This window comes from Pagrus pagrus (assembly GCF_965226575.1).
Source record: "Pagrus pagrus genome assembly, chromosome: 19".
NCBI classification, from domain to species: Eukaryota; Metazoa; Chordata; class Actinopteri; order Spariformes; family Sparidae; genus Pagrus; species Pagrus pagrus.
Window position 1 is genome coordinate 3078849 of NC_140203.1, and position 27938 is coordinate 3106786.

General features: G+C 44.6%; 1 protein-coding gene across 1 annotated transcript; it reads left to right on the forward strand.

Annotated features, from left to right (window-relative positions):
• Positions 1-946: 946 nt before the first annotated feature.
• LOC311274776 (metal transporter CNNM4) lies at positions 947-26893 on the forward strand. The gene is given in 10 exon segments (XM_084382729.1): positions 947-1835; positions 1838-1879; positions 1881-2997; positions 9007-9150; positions 10154-10288; positions 10545-10714; positions 14803-14899; positions 17584-17673; positions 19424-19599; positions 20103-26893. Coding segments are annotated over 10 exon segments (2847 nt in total). The 5' UTR covers positions 947-1490; the 3' UTR covers positions 20634-26893.
• The last annotated feature ends 1045 nt before the right edge of the window (positions 26894-27938 follow it).

Here is a 27938-nt window from a genome sequence, read left to right on the forward strand (position 1 = left end):
CTTGACCTTTCATTTTCATCTCGATTACACACCTGTGGAGTTTAATGACTGTGTTTTACCTGGCTGTGACGCTGTCGCACTGACAAACTGCCCACAGAGACACAGACAGACAGACGAGGTGAAGACGACAGCAGCTGCACTACAGTGGACACGATGACCCGAACCGAGCTACACTCACCTGCGACCTGAAACCAATGTGGGCCAGAGCCGTAAAGCGGGGGGCCCAAACAGAGTGGGGTGGCGATGACGGATTTTTTTTAAAGGCTAACCCTGCAGACAGCATCGCCCTGGTTCAACAATGCATCGCTCTCTCCAAATAATCTCTCTGTGACTCCCACCCTGTCAGCACACGACCCGCGGCCTCATGTTTTACCCTCCTGGACCTGCAGACAGACGACCTACCTGTAGAGAAGGTGTGCCTGGACACCCTGCAGTCCACTGGATTATCTATAAAAGTACTTTAAAGTGCAGATTTAAATGTAAATCTCAAAAGTAAACATTTTATTCCAACACTTCATTTCTTCTCACCTTTACACGCCTGAATCTCCTCATCTGGTTTGACCACTAGGTGTCAGTGTAGGCGAGGACAGAGGAAAGTGTCACTGGCTGCATTGTTACATAACAGCTGATCATCCCTGAACATGAGGGGCTAATGATGAATAAAGGTGGTTCATAAACAGCTGATTATAATATGAATATTATCAGGTTGATTTTCATGGTGAAATACCAAAGAAGAAGAGCACAGAGCCATCTGACACAGAGGTCATTTAATTCAAAGTAACAGGTTCCTTTACATGCAGTTTATATTATTATTATTATTATTATTATTATTATTATTATTATGAGAAAGAAAGTCATAATTAAGAGATCAAAAGTCATAATTATTCTATATAAAGTCATATTTTGGGATATTAATTCGTAATTATTATATTATTATTATATTTATCATTATTACAGTAACAGATCAGGCCCCAGGTTCAGGGACTTCTCTGGAGAAAATGCTGAGCCGGGCCGGGCCGGGCCGAGCCGGGCCTGGTGCCAGAGGGATGCGGGATGGTGCAGGATGAGGAGGAGGAGCAGGAGGAGGAGGAAGAGGAGAGAAGAAGAGTGGGGGAGGTGATGGGGGTGCACAGATGCCATGTGCCTTTACATAACAGCAGCTGGCTCCGGATACAATTGGATGAGAACCGCTGGCCGCAGCAGCGGCAGCGGCGGCAGCAGCAGCGGCAGCAGCGGCGGCATCATCCGCGGTGTGCCGCATTGCCCCGGGCCTCGAGACAATAACATGGCCGCGGAGGGAGGGAGGTGGGGTGATCTGGGGATGTTTACCTCAACCTGCTGCAGCAGTGCGAGCATCCAAACACATGTACAGTGTGTGTGTGTGTGTGTGTGTGTGTGAGCTCTACCTGTCGCCGTCCGGTAGGCGGTGATAACGGGGGTGTGTGTGTGATGGCGCGGCGGGGGGGCGGAGCCGGCTCGGACATGAGTAAATGACGTCAGCGCCCAGGTCGCCGAGCAGTGAAACAAACATGGCGACAGAATGGAGCGGGCAGCAGGGTTACATTCTCACTGTCATCATCTTCCTCTGGGGCGCCGTCGGGGGCCGCACCGAGACGGCGGCGGCAGCGGCGGCGGCGGGGCCCGGCCGGGGCGGCGGCGGCGGCCAGGTGCTCGGCATGCGGCTGGAGAGGAGCGACAAGCCGGCCAGCACCAATGACGACGGTGTCATCCAGGTGACTGAGGAGAGCACCGTGCAGCTCCGGTTTTACGGGGTGCAGCTCCACTCGGGCGCCTGGACGCAGATCCGCTTCACGGAGCTGACGGACGGCGGCGACGAAGCGGAGGAGGAGGAGGAGGCGGCGGCGGCGGCGGCGGCGAGAGGAGGCAGCGGCATGATGGAGGCGCCGGACAGGACTTGTGTTGATTTCACGAAGGACATCAGCATCGGGACCTTCATGAACGTCAGCAACCGAGGCACGTCCGGGGTGGTCACCCTCAATATCAAGCCGCTCCGCAAGAGCGAGCCGCAGAAGGAGTACGCCCTGTGCACGCCGGGCGAGGCGGCCGCCGGGTGGGTGCAGCTGGGGGACACGGACGGCAGGCTGCTGGTGCTGGAGGAGAAGAAGTCCCTGCTGCCCATGTGGCTGCAGGCCATCCTCATCTCCTGCCTGCTGGTGCTGTCCGGGATGTTCAGCGGCTTGAACCTGGGGCTGATGGCGCTGGACCCCATGGAGCTGCGCATCGTGCAGAGCTGCGGCACCGACAAGGAGAAGAAATACGCGCGGAAGATCGAGCCCATCCGCAGCAAGGGGAACTACCTCCTCTGCTCCCTGCTCCTGGGCAACGTGCTGGTGAACACCACCCTCACCATCCTCCTGGACGACCTGATCGGCTCGGGTCTGGGCGCCGTGGTGGCCTCCACCATCGGGATCGTGATCTTCGGCGAGATCGTCCCGCAGGCGCTGTGCTCCCGCCACGGGCTGGCGGTGGGAGCCAACACCATCATGGTGACCAAGCTGTTCATGCTCCTCACCTTCCCGCTGTCCTTCCCCGTCAGCAAGCTGCTGGACGTCCTGCTGGGCCAGGAGATCGGCACCGTGTACAACCGGGAGAAGCTGGTGGGGATGCTCAAGGTGACGGAGCCCTACAACGACCTGGTGAAGGAGGAGCTCAACATGATCCAGGGCGCCCTGGAGCTCCGGACCAAGACCGTGGAGGACGTGATGACCCCGCTGGGGAACTGCTTCATGATCCAGGCGGACGCCGTGCTGGACTTCAACACCATGTCCGAGATCATGGAGAGCGGCTACACGAGGATCCCGGTGTACGACGACGAGAGGTCCAACATCGTGGACATCCTGTACGTGAAGGACCTGGCCTTCGTGGACCCGGACGACTGCACCACCCTGAAGACCATCACCAAGTTCTACAACCACCCGGTCCACTTCGTGTTCCACGACACCAAGCTGGACGCCATGCTGGAGGAGTTCAAGAAAGGTGTGTCAGCAGCGTGCGTGTGCGTGTGTGTGTGTGTGTGTGTGTGTTCATCATACATCAGCAGGTTCCTCAGAGGATCAGCTGCTCTTCATCATCACTGCATCCACACTAGAGCTGCAGTGAGTCCTCGATTAATCAGTTAGTCGATTATATTTTGATCCATAAATCATTTTATTGATCATTTTCTGGTTCCAGCCTCAAAAATGTGACGATTTGTGGCCTTTCTCTGTCAGTTATGACGATAAATGACAAATCTTTGGACCGTTGGTTGGGAAATTTAGTAGATTTTGACCGTTAGTCAATAAAAACAGCCGTTATTGGCCGATCGCAGATTATCGGTAACAGTGTTTCCAATTTTCTTTGATATGCAGACTTTTATTTTTTAGTACAAACCTCTGATCTCGATGCATCAGCCGGTAATCACACATCTCACACAGTGATCCCTATAATGAAAGCAGGATATTTAACAGTTTACATTTCTTTTCTTTCAGTAAATTAAATATTGTTGGTGGTTCTGTTGGTCGGACAGAACCAGACATCTGAAGACATCATGGACTAAAGAGATCGTAACGGGCACTTTCCACTGTTTCAATGAATTACTGGGAGATAAATCAGTAATATAAATAGCTGTCAGTTGCAGCTTTAAGCAGAATTTATAATGAAACTAGACTGATGTTTATCAGATGGCCGGTTTAATCGATATCGGTCCATCACAGGTAAATCGTGATCGTTGTCTGAAACGTGCAAAAATTAAAACCTTCCTTTTCTTTTTACAGAACTTGACGCAGGAAAAGATCCTTGAAGTTTACAGTTTCAGTGCACTGATATTATTTTAGACAGTAAGTTTATTGTTAGACTGTAAAACATCCTGCCTCCGTTACATCTTTGCAGACGTGAGTCAGAAGAGGCGACTCTGGATCATTTGACTACGGAAGCCCAGAGAGGCCAGTTACACACAAAGTGCAGGAAACAGCACAACACGGCAGGTGTTTGCTTTCGGCCCGCGGTCCACCTTCAAGTTCTAGTTTGGGCTCAACGATTAATCCATTTAATCATGAAGATGAATCAAATATGAAAGTAACGGTCAGTTGCAGCTCTACTCCACAGACCCTCCCCCCTCCTCCACCCGCCAGCAGCTCGGCCCGTATCGATCAGAACTATTGACGGCTGGAACATCGCAGCCTACATTTAAACACACAGAGCTGCAGAAACACATGCGATGCACGAACATCCAGACTGAGCGCGTTTCAGCTGCGGTGCTGATGACGCTCACATGTCGGTGCACGTGTGGAGGCGCTGGTCCACTCTGATACAGAACTACTGCAAATGTAGAGGAGGAGGAAGTACAAGTACCACTGACTTGGTAAAAAGCCGGGAGGGAAAAGTTGTCTGTTCCCTGTTTAAGCCAGATTTTTGAATGCAGGACTTTTACTTGTGACAGAGTAAAATCAGTAAAAAGATCCTACATGATAAACTTACAGGTCTGTAAACAAAAAAGAGACGGCTCGCGATGCTAACGTGAGCTTCAGATGAACTTTGAAGCCACACAGTGTGTTTACGTCTGTGTTTGTTAGCATCAGAGCAGAGCAGGAAGTACTTTGAGTTCAGTCCTGCAGTAAAACAATAAGACTATTTATCGACACACACGACAAACGTACAAGCTGCTTTCACGGTCGACCTCTGTGGTCGTTTTTCTGACGAGGACGGGCTGAAAAAGTTACGTAGTGCACCTTTAAGTTATCATTTAGTCACCAGGCCCCATTACAAAATCTCAAGCTGACAGGAACAAGAGTCGGATGAGAAGACGGATTCAACTCACGTCTGTTTGTTACACATGAAGCTACAGCCGGTTAGCTTAGCTTAGCTTAGCTTAGCTTAGCATGAAGACTGGAAACAAGAGGAATAGTTGTTCAGAGGTTACAAAATCCACCTACCAGCACCTCTAAAGCTCGCTAATTTTTATTTTTGATGTGTAAAAAGCAAATTATTTTTGTTACACTGTTTAAATTGAACAAACGAGATATAATGTGTTGATAAGTGAGCTCAGAGGTGCCGGTTGGTTGATTCTCTCCATGAACATTAAAGTTTACGTGGCCCACTTTGTGTCTCCACTTTGAGAATCACTGCTCTCAGTTATGTTGCATTTTATTTATTGGACACATCAGTGCTTCAGATAATCTGACGGCCTTTCATCCTCCATCAACACTTCTGGATTTCACTGACGATCGTCTTCAGAAACTAATCTGTGAATCAGCTGCTGTGTAAAAAACGTCAGATGGGATGAAAACCTGCACATTCAGGCGCACGGGATTAGTGTTGGAAATCTCAGCGCTGATATCCACAAAGCCTGGATCATACCTGCAGTGATCAGAGCTTATTATGGTGATAATGATGCTGTTTGAAGATCTCGAGACCTTTTCTTTACCTTTTCTTTTAGTCAGGTATGGAGGACTGAAACTGCCAAAACCAAAAATAAACAGAGAAATAAATAAATGGTTCAACAAATAAATATGCTGTTAAAAACACTAAAAATGATATAAATATAGTATTAAAAATGTGTTAATTTCCCTTTTTATCTACCTTCCCTAATTAATTTTTTCATTGTATCTATTAATTAATTTATTATTATTTATTTACATGTTAATCTATATAACACATTTTTCCATTTGCATTTTGAAGCTATTTATTACCAAAAACATACTTATTTATATACTGTACATGTCTGTCTGCGTTTGTGCTTTATTATGCATAAAATCAATAAATTAAATTGGAAATTAAACAGGAAAGTAAATGAATAGGTCAGTTACTAGAAAGGTAAATAAATATGGAAGCAAATAAAAACAGAACTGACAATTTGGGTCACATTTTACAAAATGATTAATTCCTACATTTATTATTTTTTAAAATATTATTTTTAGTAAATTTAATGACATATGAACTTATTAAGTGATTTCTCTAGGTGCAGTTTTAGTCCTTCATACATAAATGCATGAAGAAATGTAATTTATTACTATTTATTATATTTAATACTATAATTTATTACCATTTAACATTTATTTTTGGGGCATTTCATGGCATATTAATTGATTTATTGACACATTTATTTATTTATTTTTGATTTTGGCAGTGTCAGTCCTCCATAGACAAACAGTAAACAGAGCATGTTACACACAACCACATGTTGAGACTCTGGGAACACACATAGACAGAAAATACACATGCAGTATTTACATTAACTCAGCATATACATGCGTCTGTGTTATAAATCCAGTCGTAGATGGACGTCGTCGCCTTGAATCGCTCGTTTGCATATCAATACTTCAACTGTCGTCTCCAGACTCGGGGCGTAATTTCAGCCGTCAAGCTGCATAAACATCACAAACAGCTGTGGCTATTTATAGCAGATATGTTATTAATTCGTCACAAATAAAATAAATAATAAAAAAATAGTTTACAGCTCTTGTATCCAAACAGACCTTTATAATGATCGATGATACAGACGATACGTTCTCTGAAAGTATCAGAGCTTCACAGTTTGTAAGCTAGATAGTTGAATTTGGGGGATTTTGCCTTAAAAAATGTCAGAAAAAGAAATGAACTTGAAGGTTGAAGCCTGTGTGTCAGCTGCTGACGTGCCTTTAAGCAAACTGTGAACCTGCTGCAGGCTGACTGACCGTCACCTCTGACCTTTCTCTGTGGAGGGTTTGGAGGAAACACGGTTGACATCAGGTCAGTGCGTTCTGCTCTCAGACCAGCCGATGATGTGATGATGATGATGATACATGAGTCATCATGTCAGTGGCTGTCGGCTACACCACTGACCGGACTCGTCAGGCCCAACAGGCCCGGCTCTGTTTGGTTGTGACAGTGGCCGCTCACATGCAGGGCTGATGTTGGCGTGGACGATGACTCATAACGCAGATCAGCACTGACTTCTGCTTCGTACTGTCTTCCACTGCTGCAGTTTCAAATCAAACACTTATTTTGTGAGCGTACAATAAAACTACATCTCCCATGAAAAGTTACCAGCGCAGTTAATCCTAAAAGTCATGTTTCTGTTTGTGTGTCTGTGATCGGTGCCGTCTAAAATCCTCCCTGTCCCGCTGTTATCACACACACGTCTGACCTCATCGTAACCCCTCCACGTTTAATCCGTGGTAGTCAGCGGGCTTATGGGAAACGGTGTTCATTCAAAACCTGCTTTAAAAATACAAAAAATGTTGAAGAAACAACAACAAAGATCCTTTCTTACCGTCCTTACCTGAACATATGGAGGGCGCAACATGACGTGTGTCAGTGAGGCTCTGCTACAAGCTGTTATTATTTGCATTATTTTTAAATGTTTAAATGCTATTTTTGAACAACAGAAACTACAGACATATTGCGTTAATCTTCATTAAAGAATATATTGTTTCAGTACAGATATCTGAGGAGTTCATCGAATTGTATCGTTAGCTGACAACGTCCCAGCAGCTAGCTTTAGCTTGACGTTTAAGTGCTTTTCACACTGGCATGTAGCCCCAAGCTAAGGGCGCCGTTAGCCCCGGGCTAAGAAAGCGTCCACACGGACACACTCCAGCGTGGGCTAACCACTGGTGAATCAACCTAACACCAGGTAGAGGAGTAACACTTGAATGTTCAGCTTTACCTCAGGGCGCGTCGAGGTGCAGCATGAACACTCTGTTATCAATCTGTGTGTGAAAGCTGCCGAGTTATCCCAGGGTCAGCTGTTAGCATCGGGCTAAAGATAAGCAGTGTGAAAAACCCCGCAGACACATTTTTTTTTCATGTTTCTGTAAGTTTGATTTGTTTCAGCACTAAATTTGACAAAAATTTGGCCAAAACATGGTGAAAAAATTCCCAAGATGTCGTCCTCAAATGTCTTATTCTGTCCACAACCCCCCAAAAAATCAGTTTACTGTCACAGAGGAGGAAAGAAACCAGAATATATTCACATTTCAGAAGCTGGAATCAGATAATTTTTTACTTTTATCTTAAAAATTACTTGAACCGATTAATCGATTATCAACGTATTTGGCGATTAATTCAAACGTTAACAACTAATTGATTATTTGATCGTTGCAGCTCTTATTTTCTTTTGCGTGGTCCGAAAGTGTTAACACGGATTCATCAGCCTCAGAACTGAGACGTGCATAATCGCTAAACTTTCAGCCCAACTTCAGACTTTCAGAGGAGCTTTTTCTTGACATTAATGTTATTTTGGGACGCGCACACACATGCAGACACAGCAGCATCACTGCAGAGGACAGAAATAGACGCCGCTGGTGTCTTGACGGCGACTAACTGTGACAGGTTTCTGTCCCGGCCGCCTCTCTCCTGCTCACCAGATAATGTGCCTTCGCTCAGCCGTCATTAGCTGCCATCAGCGGTCACGAACGTCACTGCGCTGCAGTCGGTGTACAACATGCACACTAAGCCTGAGCATAAGCACAACAGTCTTATAGGTTTTTTTTTTTTTTTAATGAGGAGAGCTCAGGAGAACAGAGCCAGGAGAGGATTAATCTGCTGTTCCTCTTTCTTCCTATCTTTCTTCTCGGTCCTCTCCTCCCTCCAGACTCTCCTCTTTATCTCATTTTTGGCACTTCTTCCAGCTCTTTTCTCTCCAAAGCTCTAAGTCCAGTCTGGGCTATATTAAGGCATCAATCTGTCCTCCCAGCAGTCGGGATAAATCCACCGACGGATCGAGCGGCGCCGCAGCATCGCTGCCGTCCAAACAGGAAAAAAACAAGAAAGGGTGTTTTGATGTAGCGGCGGGCTGAGTGTGTTTGAAGGCCGGCCGCTGAAGTTTAGGAGGCGCAGCTACAGTGAAACGCTTCACATCAAAAACCTAAACTTCTCTTCCTCCCCTGTGCTCGACGCTGCCCTACTTTCCCCGACAGTTGATGTGTTAACAGTTTGTGGCGATGCCGGGAGAGTAAAGACGCTCATAAAGTGATGATTCACACCCGCGGCCGGTTGTAACCTTCAGCTGATCTCTCTCCTCTCCAGGTAAATCCCACCTGGCCATCGTCCAGAAGGTGAACAACGAGGGGGAGGGAGATCCTTTCTACGAGGTGCTGGGGTTGGTCACGCTAGAGGACGTCATCGAGGAGATCATTAAGTCGGAGATCCTGGACGAGTCCGACCTCTACAGTGAGTCAGCGTGTTTCGGGCTGCCGGCCGCGGCACAGAAACAAACGTCATCGACACACACTGATGTGCTCAGCGCGTTTGACCTCATGCAAATAAAGCTTCTTATTTCTCCTTAAAGCAACATTATGTAACTTTTTGACCTGTTTTTTTAATAGTATTACTGGTGCGGTGTCTTATAATAGGACGAGTTGTGTTAGGGGGGCGGATCACAGCGTTACATACGTGTGTTTGTAGTCAGCGCCTACATTACGTCTGAGATCTGAAGCTGTGGGGGGCGCCAAACCACACAAGATGCCAATTTCTACATAGTGTTGCTTTAAGTGGGGAAAACTTTCACACATTCACCAATTTTATTTAAGATCTTTTTTTCAGGATTGGTCCTTTCCCTCTCATTGGCTACAGACAATCTGCCCCTCTGCACAGCTATTGTTATTACTTTATTCTGCTTGCTGTATGGTGAATGGCGGACTCCGCCACCAACAACAAAAGCTGCTAAATGTTATCTGAGAGTGTAAATAAATTTACTATAACAAGGTATGATGTCAGGACAATCCTAAAGGAACAGCTCCTCATTTTAGAGTTAGATGTCTGGAAGCTAAATACGAAGTTTGAGCCAGCAGCTGGTTAGCTTAGCTTAGCATAAAGACTGAAAACAGAGGGAAACAACTAGCCTGGTTCTGTCCAAAGCTAGCAAAATCTGTCTAACAACAGCTCCAAAATGAAAAACGTGTTATATCTCATGTGTTTAATCTGTACATTCATGTTTAATCCAAAGTGTGGGAGGTTTGTGCAGGACTACTTCTTGGCGGGGTGCAGTTTTAGTCTTGTTGTCACCGTGAAGGGTGAAAGTTTGTGATTGAAACTCTCCACAGTTGGAGAGGAACAGGTCGCCTTCATAGTGATTTTGGTTTGTCTTGCGAATGTGAACCTACTTAAAGCTCCTTTTGTTCTGCTAACTCACTCACTGCACTGCTGATCTCTCCGTCTTGTCGTTCCTCTGCAGCCGACAACAGAAACAGGAAAAAGGTCGACCCGAACAAAAACAAGCCGGACTTCTCGGCCTTCAAGCACGACGCCGACAGCAAAGTGAAGATCTCTCCTCAGCTCATGCTGGCGGCTCATCGTTTCCTGGCTACAGGTGAGGCTAATCTCACCGCGAGCCAGCACAGATTTGTTCCACTGTCATTCAGCAGACTGTTTCTCTGCAGCCTCCAGTGGATTAGCACCGGTCACTGTGGGACTGATGCGTGCTGACCTCGAGGTCAAGCTTTGGTCCAATTAGTCTCTTGGTGTTGATTTAAATGGTTATATATCTGGTTATGTGGTGTAACGTTTGTGTAAGGGTCAGTTAAATAGCTGACATGTTTTCCGGTGTCGCCGTGTCCTCAACCCAGAGGTGAGCCTGTTCAGCCCGTTCCAGATCACAGAGAAAGTCCTGCTGAGGGTCCTCAGACACCCCGACGTCATCCAGGAGCTCAAGTTCAACGAAAGTGACAAACGCTCGCCGCAGCACTTCCTGTACCAGCGGGGCAAACCTGTCGACTACTTTATACTCATCCTGCAGGTACACCACGCACGCACACACACACACACACACACACACACACACACACACACACACACACACACACGATCTGATCTCCTGGTGTTGATCTCTCTTTAGATGCAGCCATCACAAACGATGAATTATACATCCTCCAAAAACAACAGACCGCTAGCTGCACGGCTAACTGAGCTAACTAGCTAACGGCAGCTACAGTTAGCAGCAGATGGCAGTTATTCCGGTGATATGCTGCCCCGTTGTTTTGAGTATGAATTTAACTTTTGTGGCTCCAGAGGAAGCTGCATGTAATCTGATAAATGACCTCCAGTGATGTCACTCAGTGGCGAAGTTGCATTGTGGGTAATGTAGGCGCCAGGCTTTTGAAAAGTGAGAAGAATATGTGGGATAGAAAAGGTGACATCTCTGGTTCTGCTGTATCGATTTGGATCATTTGTTTTGAAAAGCCCGGTGCCTATGTTACCCACAATGCAACTCAGCCACTCAGTGACATCACTGGAAGTCATTTATCAGATTACATGCAGCTTCATCTGGAGCCACAAAAGGCTTTAGACTACTTCTTTCACATGTGCAGCAGTGACCAAGACCTGTAAACACACTTTAATGTGGGAAATTGGTGGATTTACCCTTTAATAATGTAGCGTCCTAAAGACTGAGAGCAGCAGTAACGATGACGGTGAAAACATTTCACTTCCTGTTGATGAAACCTTTCAGTGGCTGGTTAAAGATTAGGGTTGGTACAGTTTATCCCGGGTCACCGCGTCAGTCTGGAGGAGTATTAGCACACGTCAGGTCGACCTTTTAAGACTCGCCTGACTTAAGTTATTAAGTTGTTTTGTTTTGTTTTAACTAAAAAAACAACCGTGACGATTTTATTCTTCGTCATAGTCGACGGCCAAAACACAAAGTTACATTATCAGGTAGAAACCGGTGGTGAATTGTAACAATACTGATTAAATCAGACACTTCACAGTATTAATGGTGTGCAGACGCAGGTGGAGCAATTATTCTCCGTTTTTCATTTTTCAACTATTTTTATTTTTAATTTTAATTGTTAACAAAAAGGGCTGCAGCTATGATTATTTCAATTATTGATTAATCCGACAGTTTTAATCTATTTTTATTGATTTCATGTAAAAAATTCAAAGGTGATGTCATCTTCTGATATCTTGTTTTGTCTGTCTAGCAACGAAAAACCCAAATATTCAATTTACAATAATGAAAAGCAGCAAATGTTGACTTGTGACTTAATTTACTGATTATCAATTCATTTTCTATCAATCAAACAGCTGATTGAGTGATTTTGGTGCTAATCCAGAACATTAATATTAACTTAAAGAATTAACAAGCAGCTTTCAAAAAGTCTTAACAAGAATATTCACGTGAACTTCTGAGAATTATTTTTTAGATCATGTTAAAACAAATTTGACACATTTTATACAAGCAACTTTTAGGCGTTTTATTGCCAGGAAACAGTGGAAAAGTGCTGGTTACATAAAAAATACATTAAACTTTTGATTTATTCTCACAACAGACAAAGAAAAACATGAAATCTTCACGTTACAGGAGCTGAAATTTGGTAATATTTGTCATTTGTGCTAAAAACAATGACTTAAATGATCAAATAATCAATTAGACAAGACAAGTTTCTTTATATTTAACCATTCAGATACAAGGCTTTACAGATACATAGCATTTAAGACATTAAAACATAAAGAAAAAGCAAAAACACAAGAGACATGTGTCGCGTTATGAAGATATGTGTGAATACATTTTCTGTCGACTAATGAGTTAATCCACTAATTAACTGAGCTCTCATTACATGCTGTATCTTAATAACCGTTGGGACAGTGTTTTATATCAAACAGCTTTGTGTCCACTGCAGAAAACCTTCAAAATAAAACGTCCCTGAAAGGTTTTAACAAAATAAAACAGACGTTATAATATAAATGTACCCGTGCGGGGTCGTGAGTAGTTGCTGTTGTGTCAGAGGGGCTCGTCAGCGTGCACGACCTTCACCAACAGATCCTCTTACATAAGGAGGAGGCAGGCGAGGGGGGAGCGAGGGGATTGAAGGGGTTAAGGAGGATGGAGGAGAAGAAAAGCGGCTGAGAGGAGACGGCGTTGTAAAGGCAGCAGCAGAGCAGCAGCGGAGGAGCAGATGGAGAGAGGAGTAAACAGCAGAGCGGAGCTGAGGGATGAAGGCAGCGGAGAGGAGGACGAGCTGTCTGTCAGTAAATCCCTCCTCTGCACCAGGAAGAGACGAGCAGCGCCGAGCCGGGCCGAGCCGAGCAGAGAGGGAGGAAGCTGCTCCTGCTTCACACACAGATGATGTTCATGTTCACGTGTGATCGCCGACACGTCAACACAACTTCTAGTCTCGTTCTTTATTCCTGATTTGAATCCCCTCATTATAATTTTATATGTTACGTGACTCGCTGCTTCTCCAGGATACATCCTCTGTGTTTTAACGTGAGCAGAGACACTTGGACTGAAGAATAATCTGATTAAAACTTGGTGATCAAAGGTCAAAGGTCAAGGTCACTACACCCTCACAGATCATGTTTTTGGCCGTAACTCAAGAAAATGTCACACGAATTTCTATAAATGTTTCCACATCGCCACGTTTCCTTAAAAAGTAGCTATTGTGTATTAAATTATTTTTTAGTGCCGACTAAACACGACTAACGTCACAGCCTGACTTTGATATGAGACATTTGGATTAATGAGCTTAAAACAACAATATTTTTCTTTTTATACAATTCGTTCTCCTCAGTCGTCTGAAGACATTAACTCCTGAAAGTAGCAAGATTACAAGTCTTGTTTAGCATCGTGAATCCACGTTTCATTCCTTTTGTCATGTCTTGAAGTCATTTGTCATAATGTCATAATCCACATCACCACATGAAACAACAACAACCTCCAAGCTGTTAGCCTACACGCTGAACATGTTAGCTATCTGACGCTAACCTGTTCGCTCACAGCACAAACACAAGCTAGCAGCTGTTACCTTTTCTTTTGCTGGTATTTATCCATTTAAATACCAGGACTTCCCTCAACACCTGCACAACCAGTGATTGGTTTGAAAGTCATGTTTAGTCTAGTTCATTTTTTTGAATGTTGGCCACATCTTACACATGAGAGGTGCAAAGCTTCAGACACAGCTGCACTTCAGAGGCTACTAGTGTTAGCTTGTTTTTTGTTTTCTCCATTTTTTGCCGAAACATTCCTGTTTGTAAGATAATTATTGATAAATGATGATCGTCCACTCTCGAGCTTGACTCATAGTTTTGCAGCGAGGGTCCGCGTGAAGTAAAACTCGTCTCCTGACCACATGCATGCGTACACGCTGTCCACGGCGTGAAGCACAAACACGTCCGTGTATGTAAACTATTGATGTAGCATCAACACAACTGAGCCGTCAGTCTGCACACACACACACGTCTGTCACACAGTCTCTATCATTCATTTTAAGTGTCCAGCCCAGTGTGTGTGTTAATGTTTGTGCATCGTGGCTCTTGTGTTGAGTCGTGTTTGGAAGCGTGTGTTTGAACGCGGAGGCTTTGTTGTCGACACCTGAGGTGTGGATAAAGTGACTTCAGACACTCAGCAGGACACCTGAGCACAGCTGCTCCTGTTCCCCCGCTGAAACACATATACGTGTGTGTGTCTGTGTGTGTGTGTGTGTGTGTGTGTGTGTGTGTGTGTGTGTGTGTGTGTGTGTGTGTGTGTGTGTGTGTGTGTGAGGTAAAGAGACACTGCAGCAGAGCACCTGTGGCAAGATGTAATATTTATAGGGCGTCAAAGTGTTTCTGTTACCTGCCACAGGAGACGACTGCTGGAATTTGCACAACAGAGCTTCCTGACCGACTCACACACACACACACACACACAAGTGTAATATACACTGTGAGATAAATGGGCTTATTACACAAAATGTCGTGTGTGTGTGTGTGTGTGTGTGTGTGTGTGTGTGTGTGTGTGTGTGTGTGTGTGTGTGTGTGTGTGTGTGTGTGTGTGTGTGTGTGTGTGTGTGTGTGTGTGTGTGTGTGTGTGTGTGTGTGTGTGTGTGTGTGTGTGTGTGTGTTCAGGGCCGAGTGGAGGTGGAAGCCGGAAACGAAAACATGAAGTTTGAGACCGGCCCGTTCTCTTACTACGGAGTCATGGCTCTCAGCTCGCCATCGCTGGGTGAGACGACACACACACTCTACTGTACTCTACTGTACACACACACACACACACACACACACGGATACAATAACAGTCTTTCAGATGTTCAGTAAACACACTCTGTCCTGTTTTCTGCAGGAGGCACACTGACTGTATCAGTCTGTTTAAGACGAGCAGGAATCACTTTAATTCACTGAGCCTCCTCTCTGATGTCGAGGTCGGCTGCGTGGCTGTGACCAGAAACTTCATCTCAGTGTCTCATTATGTCGAGAAACTCTTCTTCTCATGCCTGTAGAGATATTCTGAATAGTCTTAGGACATATTTTTGTTTGAGGAAGATGTTTCAAATTACACATAAAACACATGATTTTTACACACTGCCAAACTGTCTTTGGCGCTGACAGGGTCTCAATATCCATTTCCCTAAGCTGCCGACACACACACACACACACACACACACACACACACACACACACACACACACACACACACACACACACACACACACACACACACAGTTGGCGTTGCTAATTACAGACTGTAATACTGTTATAGAGATCGTTCTTGGTGTGGACGACACTTATGAATTCAAACTGACCTAGAAACCCTGATGTGAGTGCTGTGAGGAGGCAGACCCAGTTGTATTTAGTTGGCAGGTTTTGTTACTTTCTGATCCAATAGAAAAACCTGCTGCCTACATTACCCACAATGCAACGCAGCCGCAGATTATCAGATTACATGCAGCTTCCTCTGGACACTTCATACTACTTTATTCACCAAAAAATCAGTGGAGTCGCCCTTTAAAGATTCAGAAGACTGAGCTGAGACGTCCTCTCTGTTTTCACAGAGTGCTGCGTCAGTGTGTTGCTCATAAAGCTGTTAGTGTTTGAAGAGAAGCAGCGGAGAAGTCAAGAGGCTTAGTCCAAATAGGGAAACACTTACTGTAGTCTGAGTTCAGGCAGAGTTTGTCTCCTGTCGTCTGAGCCGACAGCTGACAGATCGACTCAGAGACTAAAGAGAGGTCGACCTGATGCATCGAGGTGTTTTCATCCTCATATTTCATTAGGAGAGTTTATGTTGTTGTTTGTTTCAGCTTTTACCTCTTAACAGCGACAAATACTTGTTATTAACTTCAGTTTATTAAACATGAGAAACATTCGGTCAGAGGTCTCTCTCTCTCAGCGAGGTCGACGGTTTCCTCCAGTAGAAAGAAGATCGATGGAGTCGAAGCATCGGCTTCACTCTGCAGGTGTAAAACGAGGCAGGTGTTGAATGATGTAATCGTACCTGAGAGGCCACGGTGCAGCTGGCTGGTGTCAGTGTGCTCCTGTAGACCACATCAGTGCTGGTTGGACCCAGCGGAGACACTCTGGTGACTCCTGCTGGTTCGGCAGCAACATGACTGCTGTTCACTGTCTCTGCCTCTTCTTCTTCTTCTTCTTCTGCTGTCCTGTTTCCTTCCTGTCAGCTGTTTGCGTCCCTGATAAACTGCTGTCTGTACTCCATGTGCACATTATGCAGCTCAGTGTGTGTGCATGTGCAGCATCAAATGTCACACACCGGATCATTTCTCATCCTGAACGCACACATTTAGATTTTAAACTGAGCTGAATGTGACGTTTACAGTTTTTAACCGGCTGCTAGAACGACGAAGAAAAGATGAACGAGTCGGCAACGATTCACTGAAGTGAAGCAAAGCAGCGCTCTCGTGTGATTATTAGGATTTAAAGCAAAACCCATTTTATATTAAAGCAGATGTATAATTATTAGGCTTTTCATTTAAAGAGTGTTTTTATCAGCCGATGAGAAATACAAAAAAAAAGGTTTTGTGACCTTTTCAGCGAGCTTTAACAAAGATGTTTGTTTATGTTTTGTGTTTAGAATAAAAACTGAATATTAGTAGAAGAATTTGACCTTTTAAATATTGTAATCTTATAAATATTGATATCTCCGTTAATAATCCAGAGTCAGACTCGTCTTTGAACTCCAGCTTTTAGCAGTGAAAAAAGTCAGAATTTTCTAGCAGAAAGTTTCATTTTTAATCCCCCAGAAGATTTTTATGAATGTTTAATCTCCGGCCACGTTTAGAGAAACTGGATCATAACGAGCCGGTCCATTTAAATGATTTAACACGTGACAAAATTTAAAGTGTCACATGTTTTCGTTGTTATTTATGGAAGCAGCAGAAAAATAATGAAATACGAACTGATCGTCGTTAACGTTTCTCAGCTCGTTCTATAATCTTGTTTTAAAATTAATTGTTTTGAGACACGACAAGATAAATTAGTGAATTAAAGCAAGAAAAGTGATTAAAATGTCAAACGTTAGAATGATGTAATAATGCAAAATTATCTTGTTATAATAAACTTCATGTTACAACATGATCCGTTCTTCTTTTCTTTTCACGCTGCTCTAGTTTCTGGTTTGTGGATCTTCTTTTGAAAACACTGAAACGAGAGAATTTCTTTTGTTTTGTTAACGAGGTTCTGACAGCGGCCCGGTCCGGAGGCTCGTTCTGCAGATCGGTTTGTTGAAGACGTCAGTCACAGAAATCATCTTGTGTCTAAACGTAAAAAAACGTCTGCATCTAAAGAGAATAAACTGCAGAGTCGGCGACGTGTTTCCGATCGGCTGAAATGAAAAAACAAGTGAACCAGCTCACCTCTCTCTCTCTGCCCCTCCTCCCCCCTCCTCTCTCTCAGCCGTCACCCCTCCTCTCTCCCCGTCAGTGGCGTCCCCCCCTCCACGACGCCTCTCTCTTAAGAGGTTTTCTCTGTTCTCTCGTTTCCCAGGTAAACACTCGCATGGGCCAGAGGAGGGAGGGAGGAGGGAGGGAGGAGGGTTCCTCTTTGAGCCGATCTCACCATTTCCTCTTTTTTTTTTCTTTCCCATCATCTTCAGAGCCCTGATCCAGCAAGTCCAGGCCCGGAGTAAATACGCACTGTTGGCAACAAGTACAGGCTTTGTGCATTTCTAAAGTTTAGTTTGCTTCTGTTTTTTTATGCTTTTGGAGCAAACGCTAGGACTTTTGAGTCACCGTGAGGCTTTCTGTCAAACTCTACGTCAGTGAAAGAAGCAAAACATGTTGCAAATTGTCTCAAATTAAAGCATCTCTGCAATAATTCATCTTAAGTGCACATAATTATTTATTTTAACCAGCAAAATTAATTATAAAATGTTTCTGCTGTCAGAAAAACAGCACAAAAGGCCAAATATTTGCTTGTTCCAGCTTCATGAATTTGGAAATTTGCTGCTTTTCTCTGTAGCACTGAAAAATTATTTTAAATTTGAAGACGTCACCTCGAAAGTGGAAAACAAAGTTCTCAGAAGACGAGAGAAGAATCTATAAATGACCTAAACGATCAGTAGCTGCAGCTCAGGTCAGCGTCGGGTTTAAAGGGTGGAACCAGAATCAGAGAGAGAGTTCTGCTGTCATGTGACCCGTCGGATCGCAGCGTCTTCTCCTGTCAGAATCTGGATACAACTTGCTGGATGGGGCTCTCGGCGTGGCCCCCCCCCCCCTCTATTTTCTAACCCCGTCACCACCTCCTCCCCTTTAACCACTGATCTGTGGTCAGATGTTAATCGTAACTCCTGTCACGTATCAACACGAGGAGGAGGCAAATCTGACTGTGACCACTGACCACTGACCTGTGGTGTAAGGAGGAGGAGACTTTCTTTCTTTCTTTCCTTCTTCCCGAGAGTCAGATGAGAAGATTGACACCACACATGTCTGTCCTGTAAATATGAAGTTAGCCAGTTAGCTTAGCCTAGCTTAGCATGAAAGCGGCTAACCTTGCCTTGTTTATATAATCTATGTAAAAACAAAGAACATCAGAAGATACAGGATGCTGATTGGTAAAGTTTAGATGAGCTTCCAACCCTCTAGTCTTTATGCTAAGCTAAGCTAATTAGCTTCTGGCTGTAGCTCCAAATTTACCACACATGAAAATGAGAGCGGTGCTGATCTTCTCATTCAACCTCGAAGAAAGAAAGAAAGAGAAAAAGTTTCCCCAAAATGTTTGAACTGCTCCTTTAAGCACAGCTGTGACCTCCCTCTTGATCTCCTCTAACTGAAGTCCTCTGATCATCACCGACGCTCTCTCTCCTCTAACACAACCCTTTAAAAAAAAACAAACACACAAAACGTCGAGATCGCCTCTCCCGCCCTCACGTCACCCTCCATGACATCACTAAAAACCAGCCAATGAGAGCGCAGACAGTCCTGTTTCAGCCAGTGAAATGCTCAAACGATGCACTCTGCCTCATCGCATGGCATGTTTGTGGCACTGCTAACAAACACGACCTCATCTCATTGATCAACATCGATACATGATGTGTTGTATATGTTGTGTATTTGTGTGATGTGTGTTCAAGCCTCTCACTGACGTCTTCAGTTCATATTTTCATGTTTTCGCTCATTTTCTCCTGATGTTTCTCGGTGTGTTTCCTGCTTTTGTTAATGTTTATCTGTGTGTGTGTGTGTTTGTTTGTTTGTGCCTCTCTCTCTCTCTCACTCACTCTTTTCTCTGTCGATCCCAGAGTTTCGTTCTCCGTCGCACGGGGGCAACCTCAACCGCTCGGCGTCTCTGAGCTGCACTGAGCGCGCTCCTGAAAGCGGCTCGGTGGGCGGCAGCATCACTCAGATCCCCGGCACCCCCTTCCAGTACATACCCGACTTCTGTGTGCGAGCTCTCACAGACCTGCAGTTCGTCAAGGTGACTTATTCAAAGTTTCAATAAGCACAGTTACATTACTGTAAAAATACACATTACATGTAGAAATCCTGTAGTATATCCAAGTATAATCAGCAAAATATACTCAAAGTATCAGCGGTAAAAGTACTGCTCTCTCTGGAGACGCTAACATTGATTTTAGCCTGCTGGAGAGGCCAATGTGGATGCTAGCTTTCTGGAGAGGCTATCTTTAATGTTTGCCTTTGAGTGAAGCTAACACTGATGTTAACCTGTTAGAGAAGCTAACACTGATGTAGCCATTTGAAGAGGCTAACACTGATGTTAGCTTGCTGGAGAAGCTAACTGATCTAAGCACACTAGGGAGGCTAACTGAGCCTGTTGGACACCGATATTAGTCTTTTGCCGAAGCTAACCCTGACATTAGCCTGTTAGCTTTAAACTTTCTGGACAAAATATTAATGCAAGCTAGCTCACACAGCCATTGTCATGGCTACAGGCGGTCTAATGGTTCCTGTTCTTCTCAGATCACTCGTTCTCAGTACCAGAACGGTCTCCTGGCGTCCAAGCTGGACAGCACGCCGCAGTCTCCGGAGGGCAGCCACACTCGTCTGGACACGTCGGCCTCTTTGCCCCCCGTGACGCCACCGGGGAACCGCAATCCACTGCCGCTGGCCACGCCTCCCGCACGGCGCCAGCCGTCAAACACTCGCGCCCCTCTGCCCCCGACCACCACCTCCTCCTCCGGCCGCAGACCGAGCCAGTGTCTGCCTCAAGCCACTCCGCCTCCGAGCAACCACGCCTCCCTCTCCCAGACGTCTCCGTCCTCCCTGAGTACAGCGACCTTTAACCCCCACTCAACTCAGACCTCCTCCCTCTCCTCCAAGTCCCAGCAGTCCCCGTCCTCTGCTGGGCCGGAGAACGGGCCGGGAGAGACCACCACTCTGCTCAGTGAGCAGCAGAACTGTGCGGGCCCACGCAGGCCCAGCCACACCCAGGCACACCCCCACCCACACGTTCACACCATCAGTCACGCACACACTGAGAGCACCATCTAACTACAGTCCCTGCGGGGAAACCAAACTACCTGTGCACTCACCTACGTAACACACACTCGCACTACTTCTTGTTCCTGTTTGCTTGTTGTCCCCTGAACTTTTCTGTAGACGTCTGAGGGAAGCTGAGGATCAGCACATTTGTGTATTTTGTAAACAGAGATCCTCTTTGATCCCTTCCTGCATGATCCCCTCCCAACACTGAAGAAGACCAAGAACAGACTAAAGAGGGCACAGGGAGCACGAGTGAGGAGGAGAGATGTTTATGTGGGTGAGCTCAGTTCACCCGGGTTACAGAAAGAGTCTCTGCAGGACTCTGACCTCGCAGGTGGTTCGGTTTTGTTCGTCCTGGTTTTGAGATTTCTGCCTCCGCCTCAGTGAAATATTAACTCAACAGAAACGTCTTTACGGAAACAATTTTCCAGTTTCTTTGGATCATTTACAGACTTCACTGTGAGCTAGTTTCAGAGGAAGTACTTTATACAAAGGACATCACCTGTACAAGAACTGTTAACAGTGAGATCTGTGGATTGTCCAGAATAACTGGGACATTGTTGACATGGACGTCTGCGTGGACGCGGCGTTTCTTTTTCGCTGCTTGTTAACAAAAAAAGTCAACTTCCGAGTTGTAATTACGACTGTGAAAGCTCTGATAATCTGACGTTATCTGATGTCTGACTCAGCTCTCACAGTGAGGAAGTGCCTGAAAACCAAACAAACATGGACGCCAAAGACTGTTCGATGTAGTCAAACCTGATTATAAGGGGATAGACATGAAGGAGAGATGACTACTGCTCCCCAGGCTGAGCTACCTTCTCTCCATTAAAAAAGAGACGGCTAATGCTAGCTAGGCTCTTTGAGTGCTAATGTTTAGCAAGGTAGGCTAGCTAGCTTCTACTTGTTGTGAATGGTGCAGTAAACAGCCAACACTATGTGCCTGTTGGAAAAGGGAAACAAAAAAAGGACTCCAGTACGTAGCGCACTGTGGCGGTTGACAGCGTGTCTCCTGTTGTCATGGGAACCGCCAAACGTTTTTTCAAATCTAATTTGTAAATATTTTGAGCGACGCAAAACAAAATTGACCTCCTCTGTATATTTTCAGAGGCAGATATCTCAAAACCTCAACACGTAAAACTGAAACTATTCGAAGGTTGTTTTTATTTTGTAACTTCTGTGAACTGACCCTTTAAATCACCGCCGGTACGACATTGACAGACACCTCGACATTCCCACCTGTAGATCCAGATCAGAGCTGGACGCCCGGCTGCACAGGTTTACTGTGAGGAGAAATCAGTTCAGCTGTTTTTATTCAGTTTTTCCAAAGAGTGAAACTTTCGTTTCCACGTTTTATTTCAGTGCGGCTGCTTTTAGTCGGGTCTTGTTATAAAAGGCCAGTTTCCTTCGAGTGTGTTGTCTCGAGTTCAGGCGGCTTTTATCGAGGCGTAGTCATGAATGAATTAGTCTGTGTCCTGCCCGTCTGTGCTGAGCTGTCAGTGAATCAATTCAACTACCAGCAAACGGACCAGAGTCACTGTTCTGAGTGGAAGTTAAACAGCCGGCCGGTGATTTTGAGTGTTTTCACCCTTTTAATACGAATCGTGAACAGTAAGATTTAGATTATTTATAGAAAACATGCTGTAGTTTTTCAGATATTTCACCAAACTGAAGGCGTCCATTGGTTTCCATTCATTTTAAAACACGCTCGGGTTGTGTGACACTTGTGTTGCTTTAAATCAAAGTCGTAATATTAGACGTACACAACGACATCTACCCTACAGAACTGAGTTGAAGCCAATGGCTGCCCGACAAAGTAGAAATAAAAACAAAATTCGTGCAGAAATAGTCTGCGATAATATAAAGTACACATGATTTGTAAGTAAGAGGCTGAAACAAAAACACCGGTTTGGCCCTTTAAGTCAATGTTACTAGTGATGTGAAGGTGGGTCTCCTCCTGGCCGACCTCTTGACCAAGGCAATATGTTTTAAATTATTTAATTTCCAAGAGTGATATAAGAATATTTATTTTATCTTAATTTATATATTTGACGTTCAGTTTCTTGTTTTATATTTTAGAGATTTTATTTATTGTTTCCGTCTTTGGCTCTTGAAGCAGTTTGAGCTGAAGGACGAGCTGCAGACGACACGAACTATCTGCACAGACACTGTATGATACTGTCACTGTGACGGAGCTGCGGCTCCTTCTCAAAGCTTCACGCCGTCGGAGACACGACGAGCCGAACCAAACCGGACCTGATGTTGTTGCAGCGCTGTGGACTGATGTCAGAAGTTCTTGTGTTTCCTCGCATGTGACACAAAGACCAAATAACCCAGAGAAACATGTGGTTCAGCTGAGAGTGTTTCACAGCACAGCGTTTTAATTAATGAGGGCATTTCTACATATAAGCTGGACTCTCAGAGGCTCTGGACTGTTCTGGTTCTGAGCAGGGCCGTAAAAACACTGAGGTCACCACGAGGCCCCGCATACTATGAAAATGAGCGTATGAATTTGGGAGCAGTTGTTTTCAAAGAATGCAACTTTTCTGGAAATGGAGTTCATCTGCTTTCTTGCTGAGAGTCAGACGAGAGGTCCCGAATCGTCTGGGTCGAGTCGAGTCTCTAACGTCCAAGTTCAGGTCGATGTTCAAGTTAGCAAGCTCAGCATGAAGACTGGAGACAGAGGGGAACAGCTAGCTTCCCCATGTCTGCCTGTCAGCACCTCTGCAGCTCACTTATCCACACGTATGTTGAAATGTACACACCACAGACTGAGGTTTGAGGGAGAGATTATAATGTGTTCATAGGAAAACTGTAGCGGTGCTTTTAGGACCGTGAATGTTTTATTCAGGCCCGGACGCTGCGGCGCTGCTCAGTCCTCAGTTTGACACCTCGAACTGCAAACAAGGTCGATTATGACTCTGTCTCTTACAAGTTTTTGATCCATGGAGGATTTTTATATCTGAAAAACTTTGCTCAAGCTGAGAAAAGCGATTTAAAAACCTGTGCAGTGGTGTCACATAACGAGGAAGAAGGGTTTTTGGCCTCTGCGCCAGGCGAGCGGTTCCCATTTTCTTACTAAGGAGTATCGTTGCTGATTTAAGCCTGATGTAGCGTGTGATGCCCCATTATTTTAAGATCTTGTAATAAGAGAAGTATGTGAAAAGCCCGGCCTAAGCTAAGCTGCCATATCCTGACCGTGGCTTCATATTTAACAAATAGATATGAGATTTGATCTGTTCACCTGATTCTCAGCAAGAAAGCGTGTTTCCCCCCCAAATGTTGAGCCTTTCCTTCGACCTGTGTTTCACACGTTGTGTTAACCTTTGAGCTCGCAGTAAACTTGATTGACGCTTTAATCCTGAAAACACTCGCAGCACAATAACTCGACGAGATTTACCGGACGACAAACATTCCTCTGCACGTCTTCACTCTGATCCACGCTTGGTGACGTTCCCCCCCTCATGATGTTTCCTGTGACCGGGCGGCGTTTCTTCCCTCACAAATGTACATACTGTTTGTTTGTGTGTGTGTGTGTGTGTCCGTATCCAAACCAGGGATTAATTCATATACATGGCACTTAAAACAATGTGAAGTACATCTTATTGTGTGTGTAAATGACACTGTGCTGGGAGCAGAAAGGAGGACGTTGGGTCGTGTTCCAGTGGACTGAAGACGCAGAGATAAAGAGATTAACATGAAGACGACTGTAGCAGCTCAACCCTTCACCCTCCGCGGGTGAGCAGCTGAGCTCAGACGTTAAAGCTGCTAGCATGTAATCTACCTATTTTCTTTCTCTCCTCCTATTTATGCAGTGACACTGTAAAGATGAATTATTTTGTGGATGATATAGTGATTTATTTGAAAAAGATAACGATGAACAACTGTTGTATAAGCTAGCACTGATTTGAAAACACTTTAAACTTGTGAGTTACGTAGCAGAAGTCTGAACACTGAATACTCCAAAGCATTTTTTTTTGTTTTTTCCAAAGTGAGAAGATCAAAAGCTGGATTAGTTGGGACCCCCTGAAGCCCCAGGTTCACTGAGTGTGGGCTGGTTTGTGGTTGTTTGATTTATTTTTAAAAAAATGACTGGGCATATGCACCAATAACGCCCAACTGTGACGGTACAAAGGTTTATTTTCTTACCTTGAGGTCTTGAAGAGGATCCCAGTGTCAAAAAAGACCTTCATTGTTTCAGTTTTGTGCTTACGTGTTGCATGTTGCAAGATTTATTTGTGCTTTACCAAAATGACCACACAGCTTAACCCCGGAGGGTTTGAGAGGCCGGACACCTTGTTAGCAACATGACAGAAATGCATCCCCCTTTTCAAACCTGAGCTCCAGATTTACATGTTTCAGTGTGTAAATGATTCACACTTTGCAGAAAGTGTTTGTTTTTGTCACTGACAGGCTGAGCTTGTTATTCTTAGAGTCTGACAACACAGTGGAAAGGATATACACCTTTTTGTTAAACTAGAAACAGCCGCTGTATCGCTCTCCTCTTAACCACCAGACTCCATTGACAAAAACAGTAATTTTACCACACAGATCATCGACACCAAAGTCGTCTTGTTTCGTCTTTCCACTGCTCCAACAATCACCAACTCTGCTGTCTGACAACGTGATGGAAACAGTTCCCACAGAGGGAGAATGTTTCGTTAAATGATAAGAAACAAAAGTCTCATTCAAAAAGAAATCTCACGTGATGTGAGTTGTTGCAGGAAGATAAGGTTGGAAACGTGAGTGGGAGTTGGAGAGAGGAGTTTGTCTCGAGGAACTGTCAGCAGGAATTCATTTTTTATAGTCGTGGCTGATTTTTGTAACTGATTTTTAATCATCTAGACGAGGCAAGAATGATATTATTTAACAAAAGGTGTCATTCAGTGGGAATAGTCTCCATAATGTGTACAGACAGCAGAGTTGGAGATTTGCTGGAAGAGTGAAAAAGACGAACCAAGACGACTTTAGTGTTGATGATGGTCGGTAAGGTAAAATTACTGGTTTTGTAAATGGTGTCTGGTGGTTGTGAGGAGACGGTAAAGCAGCTGTTTCTGGTTAAAGGTGCAAAATATGAGAATTTTAACTAGTAACAAATGTGAAGAAATAACATTGTTGATGTTATGTCACAGCTGTGTGTTGGAGAGTTATCTTTTGAAGTTAGCATGCTAACCAGCTAGTCCCTATCCACCAACACATACACCTGCTCTGAGCTCCCAGTCCAGGAGCTGTACGGTTAACTGAGCTAACGAGCTAACGGCTGCCATATTTAGCAGAAATGAGCAGTTTCTCTGGTGATATGCTGCCACTTATTTGGCCCAAAATGAATTTGACAGGTGGCAAATTCTCACATATTACACCTCTAAAGAAAAAGGTTCATCTTGGGAATCCTTTCCTTAATGTTGACGTAGCTTTGGCAGGTGTAGTTGCCCCAAAATACCGAAATTCCCCTTTAACCTGCCGACCTCCTCTCGAGTGCAGAGACGGAGAGGTTGTTGAGTCGCAGGTGAATCGAACAAACCAGGTTCATTCTCCTATGTAAAAATAAAATAACAGATCTCCTCCTGGTGATACCACACATGATAGGAAGAGAGTGGGAGTAATGGGGGAGTTAATGGGGGCCCAGTAGCTCATTTCCCCCCTGCGATCCCTCTGCTGGGTGAATCCGGCCCTGGAGAAGATCAACACTCTGTGGAAACAGATTTTATTCAGCAGGTGAGGAAGAGCCTGCTCGTTAAATGAAAATATATAGTAGTCGTCATAGCCTTACCCTCTATTTGAAGAAGACTTAGACCTGCCTGCTGGTTCATTTAGGTCTCATGTAGCAATTGGTCTGATACTGGTTTTCCAGTGAAGCCACTGGTTGGCTGTGTGACTACCAGTTTGTGTACTGGGAAATGTGCAAACAACTGTTCTACTTATTAACGTTGTATTTATTGTAAACATTGTATTTATTGTTTTTGTTTATTTTAGTTCTAGGCACCTGAAGTTCTGGTGTGGTTCTGTGAAAATCGGGCTTCCAGCTGTGAGACACGGCTTCGATCGGGTGACTTCACCCAGAAACACTGTGTTCAGTTCCCTGATTTGCTGTTTGTGTTATAATGCTTGTAAATACTCTGTACATGAGGACGTCGGAGGGTATTTTGTGTGATGCTGAAAGAGATAGATCTATTTATAACAAGAGAGGAGGTGTCGTTTTTAAGTTTCATTTCCATTGTTTTGCTAGGGACGCATTAAATAGCAATAAACATTGCACAGAGTTGACCTCAGATCATAATTTCCTCTTATCTTCTGTAGCTTCCTTCTGTTTTCTCATTAGATAAACCAAAGCTCGTTCCTTGTTTCTCCTTTCCCATCCTCCCTCCTTCCTGTCATCCTGTGTCTCCCCCATTTTTCCTCTCCTCCTCCCTGCGACTCCTTTCTCCTGACATATTTTTCACCCCGCCTCTTATCTCGACTCCTCTCCCGCCGCTCTGAGTATTGAAATTCCTCCGATCTGCTAAGCCGTTTTTATTGTTCGGACCTTTTTCTATCATGGGACCGGAGCGAGGGGGGGGAGCCGGGCTTATCAGCAACTCCTGTAGTGTTGTTTTTAGCCCTGCGGCGGTGTGATGATTAGACCTGTGTGAAGGTTAAATATTTTCTGGTGCGGCGTTTCTCAGGCCAGTCAGTTTTCCACACTGTGTATCATTCACGACTGGACTGTTTGAGGGCCCGGCGACATGTTTTTGCATCTTTTATCGTCCATTTCAGAAACATTTAGGTTACGATTTCTTTGCACACAGAGAGTAAAAAGGCAGTATTTATCAAGTTCAAGGACCTGGAATAAACAAAATATAGGTATTAATCTCCCCAGGATATGTACAGTAGCTGCAGAGAACCTGGTTGGAAGGTTTTAATATTCAGACTGTTTGACTTGGTTGTGATTTTCTTTTGTTTTGATGGTTGAACAAAGATGGAGGAGCACTTCCAAACATGGATTTAAAGCAATGTGTACATACTGTTTTATAACTACTGTAAGGCATTTGAAGAAATCTATGAGGTTAATAAACCTGAGATATATTTCTCTACAGAAAATCTGCCTCTGTTTGATTCGCACACAAAGTCTTCAGCTGCAGGACTGAAGTTTTGTTGTCTAACTACGTGTTTACTGAACAAAAAAAAGCTGCTTATTATACGTCTGTCATTACAAAACCAAGTGTGACTTCACTCACTTGCACAGACACACACACATTATGAAAACACAACAGGAAACACACACAGAGGATGGACTTATGTATGACTTTAGACACATTCAAAACTGTGTTGTGCTAA